Source organism: Thrips palmi, unplaced genomic scaffold (assembly GCF_012932325.1).
Source record: "Thrips palmi isolate BJ-2018 unplaced genomic scaffold, TpBJ-2018v1 HiC_scaffold_4, whole genome shotgun sequence".
NCBI lineage: Eukaryota > Metazoa > Arthropoda > Insecta > Thysanoptera > Thripidae > Thrips > Thrips palmi.
In genome coordinates, this window is record NW_023144631.1 from 10,062,353 (window position 1) to 10,084,131 (window position 21,779).

Consider the following 21,779-nt stretch of genomic DNA (forward strand, 5'->3'; position numbering starts at 1 on the left):
TTCGTGATAGGTTCCTTCCGCTTTGCCGTGACAGAATCTTTAAATTGGTACATGGCTCAGTTCGTTTACGAGACACCAGCCTGTTGCCCTCTTGGCGGTGGTTCAACTCCAGCTAGGCGGAGGCGTCCCCGATCTGCAGCGTGATGTCTCATCACGGAGACAGCTGGCTTGTCTCCATGTCTCATCTCGCACCACGTGGAGAAGACGCACACTCTGTGGGGGTTTGAACCAATGCGCTTGACAGCTCTATTTTTAAACTCCGCCGCTCGACTCCGTTTCGCGCTGTCCTGATGATTGTCACCATTCGACAGTCCTGCTCTAGAAACTGAAGAGAGTGCATGGCATGCTTTCCCCCTAGAGCAACCCAACACACTCTTACCAAGAGCTGCTTGGGGAAGGCAACTCTTCCAGGAGCATGCTTGGCACACACTCTTCCAGGAGCATGCTTGCAAGCACGGAGACAGCTGGGTTGAATCTCCATGCTCCTGGGAAGAGTGTGCTGCAAACAGCTCTTGGGAAGAGTGTCTTGAACATGCTCTTGGAAGTGTGCTTTGTGGTTGACTCCTAGGAGGAGCATGCCATGCACTCTCTTCAGTTTCTAGAGTGATAGAGTACAACACGACGTGTGGCCAAGTCCAGATGAATTTATTTCAAAACATTAAGGTGACCTTATAATGACCCCCAAGAATCATTATTTGGTGACTGTCAGGGTCATATTTACTTGACAATAACCTGAAAATGATTAATTGACCTTATGGGGTGGGTACTTAGGGGGTACTCGCGACGTACCCTTACGCGTGCGTTTAGGTCACCAGGTACCGGTTGCGGTTAGCACTGTCTTTGTGTGGTTGACAGGCTGCAAAGGGAATGCCAATGAATAGGGGATGATCTTTGACGTTCAAATTCGGATATGAACAACAAAATGCCCTTCCTGGACAAAAATTCCAAAATAGATAGATGCAGCAGTCGGGGTGATGAAATTTGTCGATTCTAGTAGACACAAAATGGCAAACCGTTGCGGCATCGAAAAAAGTAGTTCTACTCTTTGACGACCATTTTAGCAAGGTCAAGTCACCGATTTAAGGTGTTAAATATGAATATAAAAGTGTCTTAATAATACGGTAACGATTGCGACAATGACTGTGGGAGCTACAATGCCGAAAATGATATCGAAGCGGCAAGAAAAGGTGCCCCTGGCAAAGAGATGACGGTCGCAAGGTTATTGTTTACCTCCCTGTCAAATGGGGTTTAAGGTTATGTCAAAGTTCCAGCGAGCATTCCCCGGCCGTTCGGCACCGCCTTAAGCTCGTTTTAACGGCGCCAGCTGCATTGCTGAGCCCCTTTACGTTGTAGAAATCGGTTCATCTCAAAGATGGACCATTTGATCTGCAGCAGGTGACTCCAGGCACTTCTCCAGTGCTGGAGGCTGCCTGGACAATGGTCTCCAGAGCCACTCCAGTCACTCCTCGGAGGTGACTGTGTGGTTATAAATGGGCGGAAAGGGTTGAGCCGTCTTACCTTGCTGGACGACAGGCGTTGACAGCAGGGGAGCCACGAGGTGCAACAAGCTGACCACGGCCCACACAGGATCCCTCGCGGACACCATGGTGGCACACAATCTCACAAACTCACACCATGTTGGCCATCGTCGCTCGTAGCTGTTTTAGCTGTTTCTGATCCCCCCGTCCCTGCTCTGGGCACAAAGTGCCCGCACGCACTTGCAACGACACTTGCGCACACGCGAGCACATCAGGATACCCAACTTCCCTCTGTCAAAACAAAGGGAAAACAGATGGGACCAAAACAACAACCACTGCGCGCTGCGCGGAGCACAGGATCAATCCATCCTTTCACTTTCTGCTAGTTTCGCATACTGGGGACAAAAACGCAGCGGCACGGGGGAGACACCACCGACGCGAAAGGTTAGCCAACATAACAAACAAAATCTTCAAAGAGTTTTGGCCAACCTTAATCTGGCGCTTCGAGAAGGACAGTCACTGATAGCATTAAATATTCTGAAACTTTCAACATAAAATGGGACATTTCTGGATTCTAATGAGAGTTATCAAATAGAAACGAACAAAGACAGTTTCCAGAACTGTCTCGCCGCCTTCTTCGAGAGTTTGTACAAACGCGCGAAATTTAAACGGCTAAGGTCGAAACTGCGTCAAAAATGCATTTGGAAGGTAGTATCAGTACAAAAAGTCAATAATAAAGTGAAACATTACTCTTTCTTATGCCAAGGCGAAAAACATCATAGAAAGGGGCTCTAACACACTGTTAATTTGGCACTTTCCACGCCTACAAGTGTATTTGCCGCCATTTTGGTAGGGAAGTACACCAAACTAGTCTCGAAACGTGACGATAATTTCCCATAGAATGCTCTTCAGTACACCTACAAAATGAAACAAAGTGATGCGCCTCTCAATCCAAAACCGTTTTGTCGTTTCACCTTAACGCAGTGTATTCTTCGTTGATCTGAAAGGCGTAAGATTTTGTATTATCATGTTGGCAGCCATCGTGTTTTGAAGATTTGTTCCACAACAAGGCAGTGGCCGTCTGCTGCTGTCAAATGTCATTTGTCGCCTGACGAGTGGATGTTCTCTTGGTTATCTTTCGTCGATAGAGGCGACAATAACAAAATGTGGGACTCTCTCCTAACAGCGGGTACGTTTTCTAACCGCATCAACTCCCTCGCCTTCATACGTTTGCTTTTCTGCACTCTTTACGAACTTCTGATAGAAAAATGCAGCCTGCGGCCCGATTCGCGTCCGCTACCGGAGCCCCTCCTATTTTGCCTGTTTGTCACTCTCTTCATGTCGGTTCTTCAAATTCGTATGAAATTCTACCCGTGCACTGTTCTGTTGTTCAGAAACCGCTTAACCGGTTCGCCTTTCAATTCTTTGGGCATATTTCGTTGCCGTATTTGTCTTTATTATTTGTTTGGTTGCTGGTCCTTGGTTATGTATGTCACTGTCACTTGCCAAAGCATAACCGCATCTGTGACTTTCCCCGCTTCCACTGTCGTGTTTCATTATTTTATTGCTATTTTATTTCCATCAGGGTTATCAAAAACCAATTTTAATGATTGATGAACATTTTCGTTTTGGGTTGCAGGTGCTGTTGTCAACAGAGAAGGACTTGGCAGTGAATCAGAAACAATGGCAGAATTGGCAGCGTTACTGAAGACTGACATTCCTGAGGGCAGGAACAATTTGGCTGACAGTCATACAAACCTTGAGCGTGTTGCTGAATATTGTGAAAATAATTACTTCCAGGTTTGTTATGACTCTAAGTATGTTGTGCACTTTACAACATTTATGGCTCTTCGTGTATTACTCTCTTAACTATTGCAGGCTGATGAAAAACGAATGGCTCTAGAAGAAACTAAAAATTACACTACACAATCATTAGCTTCAGTAGCCTACCAAATCAACACTTTGGCTTACAATTTTCTTCAGCTGCTTGATCTGCAGACTGCTCAAATGGGTGAAATGGAAAGTCAGATGAATCACATTGCACAGGTATTTAAATCTTTATTCGGTGTTGATTAGTGTTTATTTTAATGCAATAAATTGTATCACTCTCTGTTCGTTGTTCTTAGACTGTGATGATTCATAAAGAAAAAGTGGCCCGTCGTGAAATTGGAGTTCTTACTGCAAATAAAAGTACCAATCGCACTTACAAAATCATCGCACCTGCCAATCCTGAAAAACCAATCAAATATGTTCGTCGTGCTATTGACTACAATGGTAAGGTTTTTGTGATAAATTTGTTGTCATGTACCCTTTTTATTGAATGTTATCTAAAATTATTTCTTCTTTATTCAGCTTTGGATGATGTTGGTCATGGAGTTCGAACACTGACAGGTGGTATGCGTGGAAAGCAAAGAGGATCAAGTGTAGGCAGTCTCCAGTCTATGGGGGCTGCTCCACCAGCAGTTGGTCCAAATGTTGGACCTGCGCCAACTACTAAACCCCCCACACCACCTCAAGCGGTGCGTGGCATGGGCACACTCAGCAAAGGGTCAAGGGAATACAGAACTCCTCCAGCTGTGGCACCACCTCAAGTATGCCGTGTATTTATAGTTAAATATTTTAAAAGAGTGAGAAGAAAATTGATCTAACCAAAATCCTTTTTTCACAGGTTCCTAGCCATTATGCGCCCAACTATCCTCTGGGCCATCCAGGCCGTCGCGAACGCGGGCCTGGGTACTCTGCCCTTCCAATGCATGCTGGGGCAATGCAGCCAGGGCACTCGCATACACTTCCTCACCAGCATCATGGAGGACATCATGCCATGCATGCCACTAACCATGCACACAACACTGGCACACTTGGTCATCATCATCAGCAAAGGTAAGATATTACTTTCACAATTTGTCCTTTTTAAAAAAAAATTTGTCTGATATTTGAAGCATTGAATTTTCTGCTTTTCAGGAATGAGCAAACACAACAACAAATTCAGCAGCAAATGCAGCAGCACTTGCAACAGCAGCAGCAGCAGCAACAACAACAACAGCAGCAACAAATGCTCCAGCAGCAGCAGCAACAACAACAACAGCCTCAACCGCCACCCCCAATAATGACTCTCCCAGAACCAGCCTTACCTCCGATGAATCTGCCTCAAGTGGGTCTGGTGCACCCTATTCCTCAGACACCGCCTCCGAACACCCCTCCAGCTACATATTCTTCGGACCACCACATGAGCATGCCACGTAAGTCCCCATCCCATTCCAAATTAAATTTGTGGTTTACTAATACAAAGATGTCAAGCTTTTGTACAAACAAGCATTTACAGTGGTTTGAATATTCTTCTGCCTGTAACAATTCTGTACATTTAATATGGAGCTTGTTATATTGTTTGTGTCTAAAAGCACCTGGGCTCTTTTGTTTAATTTATTATTATCAAAGAAACTCAAATTGGTACTGCCTTGTTTTATAGCAGCATACAGCAGGCTCACAGGTTCATGTGCAGCTCCTTATATTTTATTTTCCTTGCATCCACCACGTCAAATCATTACTTTTCCCCTCCTCTTGCATGATTGGTGAAATGGTTGGAAAGAAAACCGTGGTCATCATCACTCACTTATTTGTCTTTTCTTTTTTCTTTTTGTTGTATCTATCATTGGACTTTTAGGACAACCCTTGAAAAGTGCTCTGAAAAATCCTGGGGGAGGTAAGATGATGTTTTGTAGTCAATCTAGTCAGTTGAATTTGTTTCCTTCCATGTTGGATTATTGTTAATTACCTCCTTTACTCATTCATTCCCTTTAATTCTTGTGGCCTTCCCGCTGTCATCAGGACAACCATTAAAAAGTGCATTGAAAAACTCGGGAGGTAAGACATTTGTCGATTTGAGGTTTCCTTTTTTTTTAGGATAGCATGGTCCATGAGTATTGGATGTGCGTTCACTAATTGGTGTTTGTAGATAACTTTTAATTAGATATTTTTCTAAACAGGTTTGTTGTTTGTAGTGCCTTATTGTTCTCCTTTGTTGTTTCTGCTCACTGTGTTTCTTATATATTAAAACCATATTTTTTTATGCTTGGCAGTTTAGTTTAGTGACTGACAAATTTATTTGTTAACAGTATGTACATTTTCTGCTATGTAGATGTATTTTTTTCTTGAGGCCAAATTTTTTTATGTCATTATTTTTTACTTTATTTCATTTTTGTTTCTTCTGCTTGCATCAATCAACAGGAGCTCCTGGTCATCTGCTTTCCATATTCTGCATGATTTTTGCATTCATTCAGCCTTTGCTATAGTTGCACTTGTGAATAGTTATTTAAGTATTGAATAAGTAATTTTTAATACAGAGTGTGTGGAATACAGAGTAATCAAAGATATTCCTGTCTAATAATTGTCCTGCTTCGTGCAATAATTTAAATTTACCTTATTTTGCTTTTTGTCTCATGTTTTTGTTGTAGTGCTGAGGTTTTTCTAGTTATAGCAGCTTAGATATGAACCTAACATTTAAGATACATTCTCAATCCAAAGATTCGTGACATAAATCTTCTTTGTAAACCGATGATCAAATTATGTCTTCTGTATTCATTTAATATCATTCTAATTTTGTGCTGTATGTTGTCAACAGCTCCACCATCTCCTCTCGTGCTGAACAACTCACTAAGCTCTGCTATGGCCGCGGTTCCCAGTGGTATGCTGGGTCATCACACTTTGCCTCACCAGCACCATGGTCACCACAACTCTCACCATGGGGGCCATTCGCAACATTACCGCTTGGGCAGTCAAACCCCTCCACCACCCCCTCAGCCTGAAGAGGCCGAGCACGCCCGATTCGGGCAGCCAAGGAGCATGATTGTACCAGAACAGATGGACTTGCCTGGATGGGTTCCAAAGAATTACATTGAAAAAGGTACGTTGTGTTTGAATGATGATCTTTTTTCCTTGTGTAAGGTCCCGCTTTCTGTAACTATCTGTTACTTTGTCTGTATTTCAGTTGTTGCCATTTATGACTACTATGCCGATAAGGATGATGAACTAAGTTTCCAAGAGAGTGCTGTCATCTATGTACTCAAGAAGAATGACGATGGCTGGTGGGAAGGTGTCATGGACGGTATTACTGGACTCTTTCCTGGAAACTATGTGGAGCCTTGTGTCTGAATCTTCTCAGGAAAGAATCCATTCCATTCATTATGTGTGCTTTAGTCAAATTCCAAAAAAAGGATCACATGTTCTGTTTTGTTAACAATTACGTATTTATTATTTATGCTGTCGTACACTTTTCATTTGTTGTATTTTCCAAAGCTGCGGCAAATAAGTGTGCCATGAACCTATTGACTATTGTCAGGCTAATTAATTTTTATTGAAGTTTTGGTTGTGGTACAGCAGTGTGCCACAATCTGTGTACTGTACCATTAAATCCATGATCAATGTATACATTCTCCCCAGACATACCTAGTAATTATAATACTTTTTATATCAATTCTTTCAATGTAGTGTCCTTGGGATACATGCCTTGTTTCCTTTTATACTTGTCTTTGTGATTCATCACAAATTTCATCTTTTTCTCAATTGGTGTTTATTGTTAGATAAATATTGTTAATCAATTTATGTTGGGTGTGCCTTGAGTGAATACCAAGCTACCACTACTGCCATGTAGCAGGTGCTCATTTTGGTACATAATGTGGAACTTGCTTGTCGAGTATTCTCTTGTTATTACACTTTAATTTTTTGTCTCAACGTATACTTAATGAATTTTACAAGGATTGATTGTCCGAATGTAATCATCATTTCTTACCTAGACCAAGTTCAATTTTCATCAAATCAGCAAGTTGTTTTTACAACTCATTGTGAACGAGTTTCTTTGTTATTTGTGTAAATATATGAGTACATGATTATTGTTGGCATTGTTTGTTTCTTTTGTGCTTTTTTTGCTGGAATTTTATATGATTAGGGGAATATCGCTGCCATGAAGTATTAATTTTTTTCACTTCATGTCTAAATAGGTTATATTAAACAATTCTAGGTCTTCCAGTTCGTTTCCATTTTTTGTCGTACATTGATGCTCCTTCTCCCGTCCATTCAGTAATAAATGATACAGACCAGATTTGTGTGTACTCTCTTTATTCTCATATTGTGCGCTGTTTACAACTAATCTTATATTATAATTGAAACCTATTTATTATTACAAAAAGGGAAGAAATAGTTCATTGTATAATTTGTAGCCATCTGCTCACAATATGGAAGAAACTGGTAGGAAATTGTAAATATTATTGTGCTCAAATCAAAAACTAATCTAAATTCTAGTGACAAATGAACACATATGATTACTAATCTTCAAAGGACTGTAAATTGGCTAAAACTAGCATTTAGTTACCCCAAGAAATCACAATGCTGTTTGGTGGAGCAAATGTATTGAAGTAATAAAATGAGCAATTATCACAATCCACTTGCTAGCGTTATTTTTTCCTCCACAACAACCTAAGGAAACCCTGCCATCGGCAGTTTTTTGGTAAAATACATTAAAATCTCTTCTTAACAGCTCTAAACTTGCATCAGCAAAGGAATGAACACGAAATTGAAAAAAAAGGGGGAACTTCAGTCAGATGTATTGCTGACCACCCCTGTCAAACATGGTTCCAAACGCATCTTTGACAAAAAAAAGACACATTAAAGCTTTGAAAACTGTGACGCAGATAGGAAAGAACAGTAAAGAGAAGAATTACAACAAAAATAAAAAATTCAAGTAGACTCGCTAAGATAGCACATCGTCATAAAATAGTTCTCCTCGATAGGCAGTAGTATTGTTTTTTTTTTTTTTTTTTAAATAAATCAACCTGACAGCAGCTAACTAACTCCATGAGAACGAATCTCGCTGGCCGCGCAGTGCGTAGCCGGAAACAGCGTATCAAAATCGGACTACATCTGACGCGGTGGGGGCTGGGGGCAGTGCCCCGCGGCCGCGAGGGCACAGGCCGCACACGCGTCACGCGTCGCATCAGGAAGCGCTGTGCATTGGTCCCATAAGTGCACCGACAAGCAATTTCGCGTGGCGGGGCGGGGCGTGGCGGAGCGGGTGTAGCGAGGCATGGCAGAGCGGGCGGTGGTGGCAAGGTGGACCTGGACTGGAAAAAAAGGCAACATCCTCAGTGGACAAAAATACAAAAATCTATTACATCCAACGGGACCACAAAAACCGAAAACATATTGAAAAATGGGAGAAAAATAGTCAAAATTTTTGAAAAAGAAAACTGGTTTCGTTTTCAAGCCACGCGTTTTTTTTTTTTTTTTTTTTTTTTTATCGGGGAAGTTCAGAAAACGTAGCGCACCTAGAGTCTAGAGTCGCTTTCATCTCTAAACGCATCCGGCGCAGTCACTATGCATGCAAGAGAAAGATTGGAAAAGGAAACCAAACAACACATTTTTTTAATCGTCCAATCCGTACACCTTTACCTTTTGCCGGTGACTTGCATCCAGGTTGTTTTAGGAATGCACTTGATCACAACTCTGAGTGTCTCCACCGCGAGCGCACCTGCCACCAGAAGACACACTCGAATGACCCATCGAACCCACGTAATTTTCACAGAATCGCTACAAACATCTTGTGAGAACCTACCGCCAGTCCGGCTCGCTGTCCCCGGACCCGGACGCCCCGGACTGGGTTCCGGGTGCCGCCTCGCCGCGCCTCAGCAAGGGGTGGACTGCGGCAGCGGCGCGGCGCGGTAGATGCCAGTGTAGCCGCACAGGCGCGCTCGCAGGGCGGGGATCAGTACGGCCGCGGCCGACAGGTCCTCCAGGAAGTTGGCGCACTCCACCATGAGCAGGTACAGCTTGTCGCCCTGCGAGATGGACTTGTGCAGCGTGATGCGCCGCAGCCCCACGGACCGCGGCAGGTACCTGTAAAGCATGCGCGCTCCTGAGGAGCGCCAACAGACCCCAAGTCAAAGTACCTTGTCGACGTCGCTGACAATAACAAGCCCGGGATAATGTTTTTACCCGTCCAGTAGAGCCAGTTCTTCTCGAAGCGGCGGCCGTCATCTCCCTCGAAGACCTTGTAGAAGGACACGATGTAGCCCGTGGAGGCCGAGGGCGGGCGCCGGGGGGCCGTGGACGACGGGTAGCCCGGGTCGAAGGGCGGGCGCGCGATGGTGGCCACCTCGTTGAACAGGTCCAGGGTGTGGCTCGCCGTGTAGCGAATGTTGCGCGGGTCGAACTTGCGCAGCGAGGCAGAGCGCAGCGACCGGAAGAAGTCCTTGGGGTCCGTCTGCGCCGAGTTGATGACGTAGTACGAGATGTACGGGAACTCGGCTGCGGCACGGTATGAAAAATCGGGTCAGCGGAGGAGGCTCTCACAATGCAGGACGGTCCCTGTTCACAATGGAGGCGCGGAGCCACGCGGAGCTCAGGTGGCAGGACGAAAAGTGCCTCGATCGCCTTCTCCCCGGCGGCCGGGCGCGGCCTGGCCGGGCGCCATCGACAGAACGCCATCATTCACCGTCGTCTTTGGCGCGGCGGGGCGGGGCGGGGTGGGGCGGGGCGGGGTGGGGCGCGGCGAAGACCGAGTCACACTACGCCGCACAAATCCTGGGCAGCGACAGCGCGGCCCGTCAGGGAGTCGGAGCCAGGGTCGAACAAGGCGGCCACGCCACGGCGCGCGTGCCGGCGCGTGGCACAGCACGGCACGGCGTGGTCGGGCGTCCGCGTCCGGCGTCAAGGCGGAACAAGGCGGGTGTGCGCGCCAAACAGGGGATGCTGCCAGCCGGCCTGCCAGCCAGGCGGACAGCCACGGGGACGTGGACGGGACGGCGGCGAGCCATCACGCTAACCGAACCCGCCGCGAACAGGAACGGCCCGGGCCGGGCTGGGCCACTGGGGGGCCGTAACGTGTGAGCCGAGCTTTACGTAAGTGGACGCGTGGGGGTTTGACAATTACCCGAATACCCAGCCCGAGCGGCGAAGTCCCTCCCCACCGTCGCGTCAGCCACGCCAGGCTCTAAGGCGCCTGCGAGGTAGGCACTGCGAGCGCACCGCTGCACATGGTTGCCTACCCGCCGCTTCGCAGGCTGAAGCCATGGACAGCTCCCCGGTTGACCTTGACCGCCCCCTCCCCGTCGCAGTCGCAGGGTCGCACTCACAGTTCTTCTCCATGTTGGTGAGCAGCATGCCCCGGACGGCCGAGTTGCCCTTGCTGACTTCCTGCACGAGGTCCGCCGCCGCGGCGCCCTGCTGCTTGTGCGGCGAGGCGAGCGGCGACTCCAGCAGCGGCTCCAGCGGCTCCATGGGCGTCATCAAGTGCAGCAGCACGGACAGCAGCGGGTCCGCCACCTCCAGCACCTTGACGCCGCTGCCGCCGCACAGCGACTGCTGGCTCAGCTGCCCCAGCTGGCTGGGCTCCGGCAGCTGCCAAGGACGCCGTCGGCAAAGCCCCATTCAAAAGAAGTCTTTTGTCGCGGAGGAAAGAGAGGAAAGGGGACTTACCGGGACGCCCTCCGGGAGGAAGCGGTCCACGGCGTGCAGTGGAATGATGAAGCAGTCCCTGTCCAGGTTGGCGAGGGACACGGGCTCGGACCGCGACATGGGCATCGAGCTGGTGGCCTGGCCCGCCGCGGGGCCCGCCGCGCCGCCCTTGCCGCCTTTGTTGAAGCTCACCTGGAACACGACCACCTTGGTGAGGTGGTGTGGTGGCGCGGCCCGGCACTGGGCGCCCCGCCGTCTTTCCCAGAGGCGCTTCGACCGGCGAGCCGGCGAGTCACTCGGGCATGAGAAGCGCGTCTAATGGCCTGGGCGCCGGTTCAAATCCCACACCGAAATAACACAATTGACCTAATTTCTCTAATTATGTCCCCGCGACCGCCTCGACGGGCGCGCGGCGCGCGGCGGTCGACGCGCTGCGTGTTGGCACTCACCGCACTCACCTGCCTGCTGGGGGGCGCCGAGGCGGACGCGGACCCGGGCGCCGAGCCCGCCGCCGAGCCCGCCGCCGCCACGTCGAGCGAGTCGAAGCGGCCGCCGATGGTGCTGCCGCACGCGCTGCCGGAGGACTTGCGCGGCCACTTGATGAGCGTGACGGAGGTGCGTCGCGGCGCGGCCGGCGCCGAGTCGGGCGGCTGCTGCAGGCCGGCCGAGGTGGTCTCCTCCTCGACGGCGCCGCCGCAGCTCTGGCACGCGCTGGACGGGTTCAGGAACAGGTGCGTGCGGTAGAAGCCGGCGCGGTCGCCGCCCCTGTCCTCCGGCATGGAGCTGTAGCCGGCGTCGCGCGCGCGCTTGCCGTGGTGCGCCTTGCTGCGCCCCGACCGGCCGCTGCTCTTGCCGAACCCGTAGCCGGCCTCCTTATCTGCGTGGAAATTCTTTCTGAACATGATATTCATGGCGACGGCTGTGCTGTCCTGTCGGGTCCGCCACTGGGAAACACGGGGGGCACGGGGGCACACGGGCACACGGGCGTCAACAACGTCTACGGGTGGCCTACACACGCCACTACACTGGGCTACGATCGGCTACGCTGGGCTACGCTCTATGTACACGCTGCACACGCATGGTCGACACTCACTGCAGGCACTCTCTGCAGGCACTCTCTGCAGGCACCGCAGGCAGCAACATCAAGTACTCACGAGAGGAAGCATTTTTCCTAAACGCGATATTGAAAGACGTGGAGGTTCGGCCCGAGCCCAGCATCTCGACAACACTGGCCGCCCCGGCCGCCACCAGCACCCGCAGCCCCGTGCCGCGCGCGGCACCGCGTCACGCCGGGGTGGGGCGGGGTGGGGCGGGGCGGGGTGGGGGTGTGGCGGGGCGCGGCGACGTCACGTGTCCCCGTGCGGCACGGCGGCACGGCGCCAGCACGGTGGCCGTCGTGGAGGACACGTCCGCGGCGACGTGCGACGTCCAGGGCGGCTGGTGCCGTCTCGCTCCCTCACCATTAGGGGTACGACTTATCGCGGGGTGAGCGAGGGGGACGGCGACACCGCACAAGTAAAAGGGGAGGGGGGAGGGTCCTCGCGCTCTTGAGATGTCGAGTGGTGAGGGGAGGGGAAGGGGGATTCGCACGACCGGGAGGTGGATTGCCAATGGGCATCGAAGGAGGAGGGGGCGTGCGTTTGGGTGCAACGGAAGAGATGAGCTATTATTAGGGAGGGTCAGTGCATCCTGAGGCGGACAGTAATAATCGGCCTCGCCACGCGCGCTTGTATGTGTGTGTAGGTGTGCTTGGGAGTGTTTGCGCGCGGGCGACTGCAAAAATACGAGCGGGGATACGAACCCACGCGCGGTGTGCGCTGCGCTGCCCCGGCTAATTCTTGCCCCCCGGGAGCGACGGCGGAATGGATCTGGCTCCATTTCGAAGTCACCCCTTGCCGCGCTGCCGCGCTGCCCCGCTCCATCGACAATGGCGGAATATCAATAATTCTGCATGTCGCGTCGCGCTGCGCTCGCTGTGCTTCGCCGCTCCGCCGCTCCGCTGCTTCCCTGCTTCCCGGCGGCAGCGCGAGGCCAGGGCGGAGGGCGGAGCGGAGGGCGAGGCGCCCGACCCGGCCTTGAAGCGGTGCCCGCTCTGTGTCTCCGAGTCTGTGGTTTTATATTCCCCGCGAACGCGAGACTTCCGCCGCTGGCCCGGCAGCCCCCAGCCGCCCCCAGCACGACTCCAGGACCGCTTGCGGGCCAACGCCTGTCTGGTCATGAGTAATTGATCAGCCCAGCGGGGCGGGGCGGGGCGGGCGGTGGGTGAATTAGGGATGGGGTGCAGGGATCCTGGAGGGCACCGATTGTGTGGGATGGGGCGGGGGTGAGAGGCGTGGACTCGAGCCAGACCAGGGCTGTAGGGCCGCAGGGCCGGAGAGGCGCCGGAGAGGCCCACCTCACACCTCATGGCCCGGGTGCCCCTGGGACGCTGGAGTGCCGGAGCCTTGGCTGGAGCCCCGCAGCGTCCTTGCGTTGTGCGGCGTGCCTGGCGTGCCTGGCGTGCCTGGCGTGCCTGGCTATGGCGGAGCCCACACCCCCGTCTCCCGGTTTTGTGACCGAGCGGAGGCGGGCCAGAGGGTCAGGGGCACAGCCGGCACAGCACCGAACTGCCCCACTGCACACGTTTGCTGGCTGGCTTAAAAATGCCGTTTAACTGACAAAAAAAGATTTTCGGCTATGTTTAAATCCTCTGTTGTCTGTTTGTTGTGACCCAAGCGGAAGTGACCCGCTCGCCTTTTGTTCTTCTTCTCGCCTCCGCTGAAATAGTCGATACCTCGCCACCGAGGCAGTATGATAGCACCCAATTATTTCTAGGGTTTCAAGACAAAAACTTTGGGGTTAGGGCCTAGTTCATCGTTTTTAATTTCAAGGAAAAATAGGTGCTTTCTTATGGCGGTTTTAGGCTATTTTAGAGGCAGGAAGGTGGCGGGAAGAGGCGGGTTGAGCGCGCTCTGGTGGCGGGACGGCGCACTAGGAGTCTGGGCGGGAACGCCGCGCCGAGCGGTTGGGTTCGACGGTTCGTCCGTTGGCGTTGGCGCGCTGCTCTTTGTTGTGCCGCCGCCGCCGCCGCCGTGTGGAGCCCGCCGGGAGTGTCAAGTGTAGTGACAGTGCCGTTTGACCGCGTGTGTTTGTGTGTTTGTGCATCGGTGAGGCCTCCGGCCGACTTTACGACCGCTCTTGTTAAAACAGCCGCTCATGTTGGCGCCTCTGGCTGCGCGGTCCGCGGTGGGGAGCGCCTTTTATTCGAACATCGAAGCCGCTTTCCAAGTGCCGCGTCTCTGCGCATCGCGGGCCCGGCCGTAGGGCGGAGGCTGCGCGGAACAACACTTCAAGCCATATCAGCGTGTGCGTGTTTTTGTGACGGCCAAGGATCGTCGTCGGCGGCGTTTTCTCGCCTTATCTGTGCAAGGGGCAGTGAGGGCAGAGCACCGTGAAAACGCCCGCCAAATTTGGCGTGCCCTCGTTTTCGTCCTCCTCTTCGTCTGGGCCGGTGGGTAGAGGACGCGTGGATTTGGAATTCCGGGGTCGTTTTCGTCGCTCTGTCTCTGTCGCACTCATGGGGCGTCCAGTGTAGGTGCGAGAGAGACACAGCGTCGAAAACGACTCTCGGAATCAGTGCGAGAGTCGTTTTCGTCGCTCTGTCTCTGTCGCACTCATGGGGCTTTCCAGTGTAGGTGCGAGAGAGACACAGCGTCGAAAACGACTCTCGGAATCAGTGCGAGAGTCGTTTTCGTCGCTCTGTCTCTGTCGCACTCATGGGGCGTCCAGTGTAGGTGCGAGAGACACAGCGTCGAAAACGACTCTCGGAATCAGTCCGCAGTGTTTGAATCAAGTCAGATATTGCCTTGTTTCGTCTTGTCGTGGGTCAAGTCATTTCGCGCCTTTGTCACCGCCTGACCCGACGTGGTTCCGCCAGCTGCCGCAAGAGTGCGCTGCGCGCGTTGCGCTGCCGTCCGTTCGCGGGGCCAGTCCCGGTCGCCAGTTAGGCTAGTTCGGAAGCAGGCCCGCGCTTGACTCTGTGAGGGATAAGTTCGCTTGTCGGTCTTGGACCTTCATTGTCTTTGAAGGTTGCCACGCTGCGTCCGGAAAATTATTCGTCGGCCGACGGGGATCGAGCCACTAGTCGGTAGGGCGGAGTGACGCACCGCAGTGCGTTCTGCCCCGCCGTTTCTCGTAATTGTCTCCCTTCCCACACTTGCCACGGAGCGGCACCCCTCGGCTTCCATTCCGGTGCTCCGAGGCGTCGTCGTCGTCGTCAGCGGCGGCGGCGTGCTCTCGGTGCCGGCTGATGACGTCACGCGGTGCATCGCGTCGCGGCCATCAGCAATGCCGTCTGCCTCTCCAACGTGGGGCTTCCCTCGCTGTGTCCTGCTGCGGCTCGCCGTCCTCCCCGAGGAGGCCGAGGAGGCGGTGTAAGATGCCAATGAACCGCCACGCTGAACTGAACCGAACCGAATGCACTTCGGCCCTTCGACGGCCGCGCCGGCCCGCCTCCCTCCGACGCGGGGCTGAGGGCGGCCGTGGAGGGGCGCCACTTCCTCCGAGGGGCGGGGCGGGGCGGGGCCCTCGTGGGGCTGGACGTCTACGCGTGGGGGTGGGGGCGGCCTGCGGGACGTGCGGCAGTAAGACACAAAGTAGCAACAGCGCCTTGCGCTTTGTTTGAACTTTTGCTTTTTCGCGCCAGATCGGTCGCACTGTCCGTCCGCACTTTCCCCGCGTCCGTCCGTCTGCCCAATACCGCCTCAAGGTCAGGGCCGGCCCGTTTTGGCCAAGCCGTCGGACGGCGGGCAGTGGCCTGTCAGTCGGGTCACGCGGCGAAAGTGCGTGTGTCACTTCGAGTTGTCACTCCTAGTTTTGCTAGGCCACTAGGCCGTTGGCATTGCCACCGCGGGTTGTACCGAAATCCACCCCACCACTGTTTGGTCAAACCTGAACAGTAAGGAAATCAACTTCGCAAACTCCACGATCTTGCGGAATCCCTGTTTTCCTACCCTTTTCTCGTTCCTTTGTTTCTGTTTCTGAGGGTGGCTCACTCATCCCTGGTGCACCTTGCCTGGGTCGGCGCTTGCTCTGGCAAGCCTTTTGGGACTGTGGCGACTCCTCTGGTGTAAAGGTCAGGCGTGCCTGGCTCCAGTTGAGCCTCCAAACTTCCAGTGGGCCTCTAGCCAGCTTCTTGTCGACTAAGAAGTCGTACTTGCTCGTCTGCGCCTAGCGAGTTCCCCAATGAGGTTAAGTCTAGCGAGGACAAGCGAGCGAGTTGCCTCTTCAGAGTCTCTCGCAATGCCAGAAGGCCGCTTCAGAGCACCGTCTCCGATGACCCTCCTAGCCAGCCCCACTGAGCTTGTACGCGATCGCGGGCACTTGCGAGATGTCCTGGGGTATTTGTGCTCCACCCCCAAAAACAAAAACAACGAAACGAGGAAAGGATAGGAAACCAATGATGGGGGGGGGGGGGAGAGCGAGCACGATGGGCTGCCTTGCCTGCAGTGTGCAGCTGCGTGGCCTGCAGGAGCTCGGCCTAATCTAAGTGGGTCCCGTTCGGCGGCGGGGGCTGCCTGGCGTGTGCAGCACGTCAAACACTTTTTTGGGGCACTCGGTGTCGACGGCCTGGCCTGGTGGCCGCGCCGTGTCCAGGGGGTGCGCGATGCGGCCTGACGACGGCGTGCGGCCCCGCCCCGCCCCTCGGAGGAAGTGGCGCCCCTCCACGGCCGCCCTCAGCCCCGCGTCGGAGGGAGGCGGGCCGGCGCGGCCGTCGAAGGGCCGAAGTGCATTCGGTTCGGTTCAGTTCAGCGTGGCGGTTCATTGGCATCTTACACCGCCTCCTCGGCCTCCTCGGGGAGGACGGCGAGCCGCAGCAGGACACAGCGAGGGAAGCCCCACGTTGGAGAGGCAGACGGCATTGCTGATGGCCGCGACGCGATGCACCGCGTGACGTCATCAGCCGGCACCGAGAGTACGCCGCCGCCGCTGACGACGACGACGACGCCTCGGAGCACCGGAATGGAAGCCGAGGGGTGCCGCTCCGTGGCAAGTGTGGGAAGGGAGACAATTACGAGAAACGGCGGGGCAGAACGCACTGCGGTGCGTCACTCCGCCCTACCGAGCCGAGGTTCGATCCCCGTCGGCCGACGAAAAATTTTCCGGTTTACTACTGTTTCCCGTCCGCGCGCTTCGTTCGCGCCCGGCCTCCTCCGGCGCGACACGACACTGTGACATGGCGCTGTGGCGACGGCGTCACGGGACGCGGGGTGGAATAGGTCACCTCGGATGGTCGGAGGTCCTGCCGTGTGGCAGGGTTAATGGTGTCCCGCGCGTTGCTCTGGGTCCCTGGAAAGCCTCTTCTGATCTTATTTATTTCATTTTTCAGTTTTTAATAGGCTGGGAAAATTCATGAGACCTTTTCAAATTAAAACAATTACCATGGCAAATTAAAATTTCTGCTCTTAAATTTTTTCGTCGGGAATTAAGAAAGTATCATCTGCTTTCATTGAAGTTCTTTGAAAGGTAATTTCGGTTATCACGGAATCAACGTACTTTTTCGTTTTTATTCTCTCTCCCATGGGTGCTGTTTTCTGTTTTTGCGAACTCACTTTCATTCGTTGATCTCGCATTTTTTTGTCGCCGTTCATGAACCTGCTCGCCTCTGTCTTTCTGGGAAACGTACACACAAACACAGCGGCGGGCAGACTCAGACACACACACAATCGCTTACTCACTCACACAACAAACAAACAGGGAACCCGGCTCTGACAATGCCCGGCCCGCGCGGCCCGGCCGCGCGAGGGTGAGTGATGCAGGCCCTGTGTTTTCCTGGGGACCCGGTGGTCCCAACTGGCCGGTGGCTGATACTTGTGTGTTTCTATTTCTACGCCGCGCCGCCCCCCCTCCCCTCTCCTCAAACGCCGCGGTACACTGTGTGACGCTGCGCTTCGTTAAGCCCCGCGTCTCGGCGACGACCCGCCGCCAACCGCCCCGAACCGCCGCCGGGTCGGCCGGGACGCAGGCAGCAGACTGAGAGTCGTTTTCGTCGCTCTGTCTCTCTCGCACCCACAAGGACGCCCCATGAGTGCGAGGGAGACCGGGCGATGAAAATGACTCTCGGAGTCGGTCTGCAGAGTCACGCACTTGGCGACGTCGTGAGCGATGAGCGCACCGCCCGGATGGCAGTGTGGTGGCAGTGGCCCCGGACGCCGGGGCCGCCGAGGCCGAGGAAGGCAGGCCGAAGCAGGCTCTCCCTCCCCCGGCAAGCCGCGAGTGACACGACGTCAGCGGCGTGACGTCAGTGATGTAGGGCATGAAAATGAAATTGAAGGACGGTAAAACGTGTCCCAGCGGTGTCCCCCGACAACTTTCAATTAGGTATGAAAAGAGGGGGTGCCGTCCTCCGCCCCTCTCCTGCCCCCGCCGCTAGGGCAACCCTTCCCGGCGTGCGTCCGACAGTCCGACGTGCGGGTGGGAACTCGGAACGCCACACCTCGCCCCGCCACGCCGCCACGCCGCGCCGCGTCGGCCCCGCCTCGGGCCGAGCTTCCTGGCCAAGTTTTTCTAATCGATCCCCGAAAAGGCAGAAGGGCAGCAGAACGCGCGCCGAAAACTGCGCGCGGGGTTTTGCCGCGTGCACCCGAGCCGAGCCAAAGCCGGGGCCAGCAAACTGAAGCGAGGCGAGGCGAGGCGAGGCGAGCCACCAGAAGCTTGCTTACTTTGGGCCCGCACTCCGCACGCAGCGGGGCCGCGGCGTGGCCATGTATCAAAAGGGGTAGCGCGGGTAGCGGGTAGCGGCGTGGTGGTGTACACTGCCCTACATTCCGACCCTCCCCCTCCCCTCCCCCTTCGTCCGGCGCGCCGCGCGCCCTTCGAGCAGTGCGTGTGCAGCAAGTTGTGAAGGGAACCGTCTGCGCGGGCCGAGCGCTTCGTCACGGGGGGTTGCACGCCTTGCCCCCGCCCACCCCCCGCGTTCCCTCCGCTCGGCGGAAGATGAGAATTTCAGCGCGGGGGTGTGCGCTACACTGTGCGATTTACGGCAGTGCAGTGGCGGCCTCGTAATTGCTCCACCGGCCGGGGCGAGGCGAGGCGCACTCGGTAAATATCATTTTTCATTTCGGCGGCAGGCTGATCGCGAAGAGCGCTCTGCTCGGCGCTCTGTCTCTCTCGCGCCTCTTCGGGACGCCCCGCGAGTGCGAGAGACAGAGACAGCGTGCTGGCGCCGCCCGCCGCCCCACGTGGCCGTGTTTTGGGTTCGGCCACTCGGCAGATTAGCCCGGCCGGGTATCGCCGTGGCGCCGACGGCGTGCTGGCGGTGCTGGCGGTGCTGGCGGTGGCGGTGCGGTGTCCCACTTCCTGCCGCATTTCCACCACCACGCGCACCGCGCGTTTTATTTTCAACTGGAAACGGAGAATGGCGGTCTCCCTCTCTCCCTTCCTTTTCGCGCGCTCCGCCCCACTGGCGGCGGGGAAGCCCCGCGGCGCTGCTGCGCTGCCGCTTTGCAGGTAAAAGCGGCGAGGCGGCCGGCAGCGACGGCGAGGCGCGGAAATAGAAGGCGAAGGAAGGTAGGGGCGCACTGTAAATTGTCAATGGCCGGCACTAGGCTTGAGTGGTGGCAATATAGGGCCGCGATGCGCCGCCCCGACCTTGCTTTCGCTGCCGGTGACCTTGAACACCGCGGCGGCTTCATTTCGAACCGCTCGGCGGAAAGGGTCCGCACGACGCGGAGCAGGCCGCAGGGGGATAAAGGCTTTATCGCGGTGCCAAATGGGCGGCCGTGGCGGCGAAGGACGCCGCGAAGGACGTGGCGGTGGCGGTCCTTGGGCAGGGGGAGCACCGGGGCGGCCGGGGCGCGGCGCCTCGCCGCGGCCACGCCTCGCTAAGGGACAGTGCCGCATTGCAGCAGGGGCAGCAGGGTGGTGGGGAGGGGCGCGGCGTGTCGCGGGGTGGCGGCGCGCGGCCAGGGGCCCCTCCACCGCCAGCACGGCCAGCACGGCCAGCACCACGTGCTCGATGTGTTGCCGCGCGGAGCGGGAAGGGGAGGCAAGGTAGGGAGGCGGAGCGACCACTTGATAAGGATGCAGCCCCATTCATCCCCCAGCCTTCCATCCATCCCCCATCCACCGGCCGCGTCCGGCCTCTCGTCCGGCCTGGTCCACCGGCCGCGCTGTTTCCGCCCCTCCCCCTCTTCCTGACATGTGCGGTCTGCTGGCTTGCACCAGCTTTGTACCCGCTCCGCCCTTAACCACCTCGACCTCATGTTGGCGAAAAACAACTTCAAAAAGAGGTGAAAAAAGTCGGCAAGAGAAAGGTGCTTGCAGAGAACCAAAGTCCTGTTCAGTCTGACAAAAAGGTGGCGGCAGGCTGCGTTGAACCAGCGTCCTGATCTTTCACAGATCGCTGCTGTAGTGCACGTGGCTAGAACCACATAGTGTGCAACTGGGCCACTAGAGCTGACAGCGAAAAAAAACACGAGCTTGCTTTTCGCTGTGCTGCCGGCGACTCGAAGAATCCGCTTCACGGCTCGTCCGTCTTCAAGGGGTGACTAACGACGCCGCTGCCATTTGGCCATTTGTAGTGGAGGCTTGAGAGCCTAGCAGCCTACGGGGGCAGGCACGGCCGGCACGGCAGCAGGCCGTCGCTCTATCTCTTTCGCACCTTCTCGGGACGTCCCAGGAGTGCGAGAGAGATAGACCGACGGCCGCACTCCGCGGAATGACCCTGCTGGGCCGCGACGTCCCGTCAGAGGCAGAGGGGAGGGGGTGGGGTTGAGGCCGGGTGCTGTTTTGCCGCTTCTATATCGCTTTCCCTTTCCCTGAGCCTTTCCCCGCCCTGACATGCAAATCGCGCCGGCCTTCGCCCCCCCCCCCTCCCCGCCTCCACCTCACTGCGAAAGCGAGCCGCGATATCGCCAACGACGCCCTCGACTTTATTAGTATCATTTTGGGCGTAAAAATAAAAACGGCCGCAACTTGAATTTTCGACGTCATTGCCACGGTTCCCGCCCGCGGCCCGTGGGCGGCCAGCGCCGGCAGCAGGGCAGCAGGGCGACTCTGTCATTGTAATTCCGAAGGTCGTTTCGAGGGCGAAATATAATGTGAAGAGTAATTGTGCACGAGGGGGTTGGCGACGGGGAGGGGCAGGGATTACTTCTCGCTCATTGGCTGCAGCGGCAAGCCGGCAAGGGGTAAGGTCGCCGGCGGGGAGACGACACCGTCTCCGAGGGGCCTGCGGGGCGGTGGGGACCTCCGGGGCACGGCGCAGATGCGATGCGCGCACACGGCCGCGGCGAGGCACGGCACGCCACGCCACGCCACGGCGGCCTGCTCTCCGCCGAGGTCACGGCTTTGCTTAACCATGACCAGACTGGGTCGCATCGATTGCCCCGGGGCGTACCCGCTGTAGGGCGTACCCGGGGCGTACCCGAAAGGCGTACCCTTTGACCCCGGAACGCCCGGAACACCCGGAAGCAGCAGGGACTGCGTATTGATTCCCGGACGGCAATTACGGCTCGCTCGACTTCCCCTCGCCTCGGCCTCCGCGACCTCCTTGGCCTCCAGCGGGACGACGGGGACGAGGCGCGTCACCCGGGCCGTGTGTGCCTACCTGCCTAAAGCCCCGCCCGTCTCGCACACCTCGCTCTAATCCAAGTTGAATCTGCCGCAGCTGAAGCCCTCGCGCACCGTGACGCGCCGCTCCTGGCCGCGCACTTCCACGCCCCGTCCGCCCACTTCCCACTCACTTCACTTCCCACTCACTTCACTTCCCACTCACTTCACTTCCCACTCACTTCACTTCCCATGCCGCTTATCCCGGCGCTGCGATCGCCGCCTGCTGACATTTTCATGAGTGCCAAAAAGATGGTAGTGCTCGCC

At 55.3% G+C, this 21,779-nt stretch overlaps 3 protein-coding genes across 5 annotated transcripts in view; 1 reads left to right on the plus strand and 2 right to left on the minus strand.

Annotated features, from left to right (window-relative positions):
* Nucleotides 1–1,885, minus strand: part of LOC117649610 (disintegrin and metalloproteinase domain-containing protein 10) — a 51,904-nt gene extending 50,019 nt beyond the window's left edge. The window contains exon 1 of the mRNA XM_034392505.1: nt 1,519–1,885. Within this exon, the coding sequence (XP_034248396.1) occupies nt 1,519–1,606 (88 nt within the window). The 5' untranslated portion in view covers nt 1,607–1,885. The remainder of the gene's footprint in view (nt 1–1,518) is intronic.
* A 652-nt stretch (nt 1,886–2,537) lies between these two features.
* LOC117649387 (abl interactor 2-like) lies at nt 2,538–7,572 on the plus strand. Of its 2 annotated transcripts, XM_034392081.1 has the most exons (11): nt 2,538–2,667; nt 3,118–3,278; nt 3,357–3,524; nt 3,605–3,752; nt 3,831–4,069; nt 4,147–4,358; nt 4,440–4,717; nt 5,140–5,178; nt 5,304–5,339; nt 6,097–6,378; nt 6,463–7,572. In XM_034392081.1, exons 1-11 carry the CDS (start codon nt 2,598–2,600, stop codon nt 6,624–6,626), a joined length of 1,797 nt encoding a protein of 598 aa, XP_034247972.1. In that variant the 5' UTR covers nt 2,538–2,597; the 3' UTR covers nt 6,627–7,572. The 2 variants fall into 2 exon arrangements, with proteins under 2 accessions (XP_034247972.1, XP_034247973.1); XM_034392082.1 differs by lacking the exons at nt 5,140–5,178; nt 5,304–5,339.
* A 331-nt stretch (nt 7,573–7,903) lies between these two features.
* On the minus strand, nt 7,904–11,081 carry LOC117649388. Of its 2 annotated transcripts, none has more exons than XM_034392084.1 (6): nt 10,944–11,081; nt 10,601–10,865; nt 9,462–9,773; nt 9,082–9,381; nt 8,919–8,997; nt 7,904–8,585 (listed from the first exon to the last, which is right to left on the minus strand). In XM_034392084.1, the coding sequence occupies exons 1-4, from the start codon at nt 11,046–11,048 to the stop codon at nt 9,152–9,154; spliced, it is 912 nt and encodes a 303-aa protein (XP_034247975.1). In that variant the 5' UTR covers nt 11,049–11,081; the 3' UTR covers nt 7,904–8,585; nt 8,919–8,997; nt 9,082–9,151. The 2 variants fall into 2 exon arrangements, with proteins under 2 accessions (XP_034247975.1, XP_034247974.1); XM_034392083.1 differs by having other exon boundaries at nt 7,904–8,590.
* Between the last annotated feature and the right edge of the window lie 10,698 nt (nt 11,082–21,779).

Bases quoted from the DNA above. Each gene is read 5' to 3' on its own strand.
- LOC117649388 (XM_034392084.1), bottom strand. From the start codon at position 11,048: ATGCCCATGTCGCGGTCCGAGCCCGTGTCCCTCGCCAACCTGGACAGG. The intron at 10,866-10,943 runs GTAAGTCCCCTT...CGTCCTTGGCAG, and splicing joins TCCTCCCGGAGGGCGTCCCG to CTGCCGGAGCCCAGCCAGCT. The intron at 9,382-9,461 runs GTAAAAACATTA...GGCGCTCCTCAG, and splicing joins GAACTGGCTCTACTGGACGG to GAGCGCGCATGCTTTACAGG.
- LOC117649387 (XM_034392081.1), top strand. From the start codon at position 2,598: ATGTTCTCTTGGTTATCTTTCGTCGATAGAGGCGACAATAACAAAATG. The intron at 3,525-3,604 runs GTATTTAAATCT...CGTTGTTCTTAG, and splicing joins AGATGAATCACATTGCACAG to ACTGTGATGATTCATAAAGA. The intron at 4,359-4,439 runs GTAAGATATTAC...TCTGCTTTTCAG, and splicing joins GGTCATCATCATCAGCAAAG to GAATGAGCAAACACAACAAC.